The sequence below is a fragment of the Limulus polyphemus genome, unplaced genomic scaffold (assembly GCF_000517525.1).
Source record: "Limulus polyphemus unplaced genomic scaffold, Limulus_polyphemus-2.1.2 Scaffold7921, whole genome shotgun sequence".
Taxonomy (NCBI): Eukaryota; Metazoa; Arthropoda; class Merostomata; order Xiphosura; family Limulidae; genus Limulus; species Limulus polyphemus.
The window spans coordinates 6987-10624 of NW_013673531.1; the positions used below are offsets into that span (position 1 = coordinate 6987).

The 3638-nt window shown below is 34.6% G+C and overlaps 1 protein-coding gene across 2 annotated transcripts in view; it reads right to left on the reverse strand.

Moving 5' to 3' along the window:
- The window catches only part of LOC106474969 (pancreatic triacylglycerol lipase-like), a 16144-nt gene that overhangs the window by 3479 nt on the left and 9027 nt on the right, over window positions 1–3638 (reverse strand). For both annotated transcript variants that reach the window (XM_013935668.2, XM_022403220.1), the window contains exon 7: window positions 705–965. In XM_013935668.2, the coding sequence (XP_013791122.2) occupies window positions 705–965 (261 nt within the window). The remainder of the gene's footprint in view (window positions 1–704; window positions 966–3638) is intronic.

A 3638-nucleotide genomic window follows, 5' to 3' on the forward strand; every position in this document is an offset into this window, starting at 1 on the left:
ACATAACACTAGTTGATAATCTTACTGTCAGATACACAACACTAGTTGATAATGTTACTGTCAGATATACAACACTAGTTGATAATGTTACTGTGTGATACATAACACTAGTTGATAATGTTACTGTCAGATACATAACACTAGTTGATAATCTTACTGTCAGATACACAACACTAGTTGATAATGTTACTGTCAGATACACAACACTTGTTGATAATGTTACTGTCAGATATACAACAGTTGTTGATAATGTTACTGTGTGATACATAACACTAGTTGATAATGTTACTGTCAGATACACAACACTAGTTGATAATCTTACAGAAAATATTTCGTGTCCATCTTGTAACTAACTCACAAGCTCTTACTAACAAATATGTGATTATATCACAAAATTTCTCTCCAATTCAAAAAACGTTGACAGCAACCTGACTTTTTCACAAAGATAGGGATAGTAATATGTGTAAATAATTAACGCCTAGCTCAATAAATATAAAATGATCAGTAATACTTATGAGAAAAAAACCCAGAGTTGTTTGATTATTTTTCAATCTAAAACTAACTCTTTCTTACATGCCATTATGCTAAATTTGCGACTGAACTCGCGACATAATAAAGAAAAAAACAGTTTGGTATTTATACTATAGGTATACGTAAATTAATAGACACTCCAGGTGCCTAAGTTACTCAAATAACACACTTACAGCAGAATGGAGACGATCCACTTGTTTTGAGGTACATTTTCACTGATTTGCCATCGTCTTTGTGTGGTTTGAATTTCTCTGCCCGTAATCCCATTATGGCACAGCGACTCCCATCTACACCACAGTCGGCGCATCTACCCTGTAGGAAGGTCTCCCAGTCCTGACAGACATATCCCACAGGTACACAGCGGTGAGAGTTGATACTATGGTGAAAAAAGTCCACTGCTCTTTGATGGTTACAGCCCACGAAGCGTCGTATTCCTTGTTAAAAATGTTATATTGAGCTGCATTGGCCAGTAACAAAATTCAGATAAGCTAGCAATAGAGATTAACCGCCTAATTTCCATATATTTAACCTAGAACTGTAAATATTTGACTGTAAGTACTATGAAACTATAGCCATATAAAAATGTCTTCAAAATAAGACTTGAAAACATGTCACTTTCACAAGTAAAATATATATTAATCTCACCCTTTTATATCTAGTAAAGAAAATATCTAGCGACTTGTCTAATATGTCTTCATGTGAAATAGCACAAATATCACTTTCATTCTTCAGTTGCTCAAGCTATGCAACAGTTGAAAGCTTTATCTTCGTGAACCTATACTCTGTTGGCTTCATTTCTAAATGGAGTTCGCTTTTCATCATGTTGTATACTGTTGCTACATTTTGCTTACCAGAGCAGGGGGTACGACTTATTGTAGGTATGTCTTTGGAAGGTCCTGGTACCCTAGTTCAATCCATATTCCTTTGTTTAATATGTAAACATATTTAAATTGTGCTTTACATCATTCTCCGTTTTGTCGCAGTAAGGCATTTAAATAATACTCAACTTGGCTGTTATTCATAGCCTTCTTGACGAAAGATAACTTAACGCTTTGTTAGCAAAGAAATTATTTTTCTTGTCAGTAGACTGGATAATAGAATAGCTAAGGGTTGCAACATCTTTTGCACACGCTATGCTATAGATATATGAATTACTCGATTAAATATTAGCCAAGTGCAAATCTGGCTTTATATATACTATGTTTTTAAATATAATGCTGGGCTTGATCTGAGAGAGTTAAGTTTTAGCAGACTTTATTTTAGTTAGAAGACTCCACCTAGAGAGCTTTAAAACCTCTCACTGAAATTGGTTGATTTAACTCTTATTTTTTTTTTTGCACTGACGTTCACTTTCAGTGAACTGGTTTAGCCTGTATTTTTTATGTAACTTTTTATTTTTTATTTTAGACTTTACTTCTAAGGCTTTAAGGACTTTCGTGGATTTTAGTGAACTACAACTTAGGATTTAATGTTTCTCTTGAGTAGAAAATCTGATTATGAGGAGGGAGGTGGAGTTTGTTGGCCTAACTTAGGTAGAGCAATTGTATTATCAGTATAACTTTAACTTAACTTGTCATGGTTCTTGTTATTTGTATTTCAACTCAACCTAACTTGTTTAACATATTATAATCTTCAGAGACAACAAGGGACCTATTGGTCCATCTCACAGCCACCTCTTACTATTCATATATTTATCAAGCCTTCCCTTAAACTTATTGTCTCCACCACATCCGAAGGCAACCCATCCCAGACGCCAACCACCCTGTTAGAAAAATAAAACTGAAGATGACTCCTACTCTTCAGGGACAACAAGGGACCTATTGGTCCATCTCACAGCCACCTCTTACCATTCATATATTTATCAAGCCTTCCCTTAAACTTATTGTCTCCACCACATCCGAAGGCAACCCATCCCAGACGCCAACCACCCTGTTAGAAAAATAAAACTGAAGATGACTCCTACCTTGCTAAAATTTATATTTGCGTCCTCTAGTCCTACTATTCTCACCATTAAGTATAAAAAAAGATGATGTATCAACACTATCAATTTCTTGAACAATCTTAAACACCCCAATCACATCCACTTTAACTCTTCTCTTTTCAAGAGAAAACAATTTAGAAATATTGACCTCTTCTCGTATGACAACAAAGGGCTATCGGTGCTCTGCCCACCACGGGTATCGAAACCCGGATTTTAGCGTTATAAGTCCGCAGACAGTTTACTCGAAGTCGAACAGTACTTTATTTATATTTTCCAAGAAGTAGCGGGAAGTATCACTTTAACGCCTTCCTTGTAATGTATGTTATTAATGTTTTTTGTTATTTCTAACTACTGTAACGTAGGTTAACGTTGTCTCTATCTAGTTATGATGTATGTTAATACTAACAATATGTAACGTATGATAAAGTTGTCACTGCCATTACAAAACTGTGTTAACATTATGCCATGATGGTTACAAATAAGTGTTTCTAGCTACTTGTGATGTATGTTAATTCTATTGTTATTTGGAATGCATGTCAATACTGTCTCTACTCACATGCAATATATCCCAACGCTGTCATTGGTATAAAATCAATAGTTTATTGTTAAGCACTAAGCCATATAATGGATTCTCTGAGCTCTGCCCACCGCGGGTATCGAAACCCGACTTTTTGCATTATAAGCCTTAAGAGTTACCGCTGTGTCACCCAGGGACAAAAGTAGTAGAAATTAATTTAAATGTTTAACCGTTATTCTGCACAACTAAACAATCCATCATGTTAGGACGTCTCTTGAACATCTTGAACAAATAAACGTATACAAAGTAGTTAACTCGAAGCCGAGCAGTAACTTATTTATATATATATCCCAACTAATGGTCTGACGTTTAACTTTACATTATTAAAGCAAAAATGAAAAAACAAAAGAAAAAAATAACCTCCATGTTCTTCAAAAATGTAAACAAATAAAAAACAAGAGAAAACAACAGCTTATACTTTGATTTCTGATGAGGAGATTCTATTTCGTTATTCCATTTCCGTCTCAGTGGAAATACCGAATACGGTGATTAAAAGAATTTTTTGTGGGAATACCGAATACGGTAATTAAAAGAATTTTTTGTGGGAAT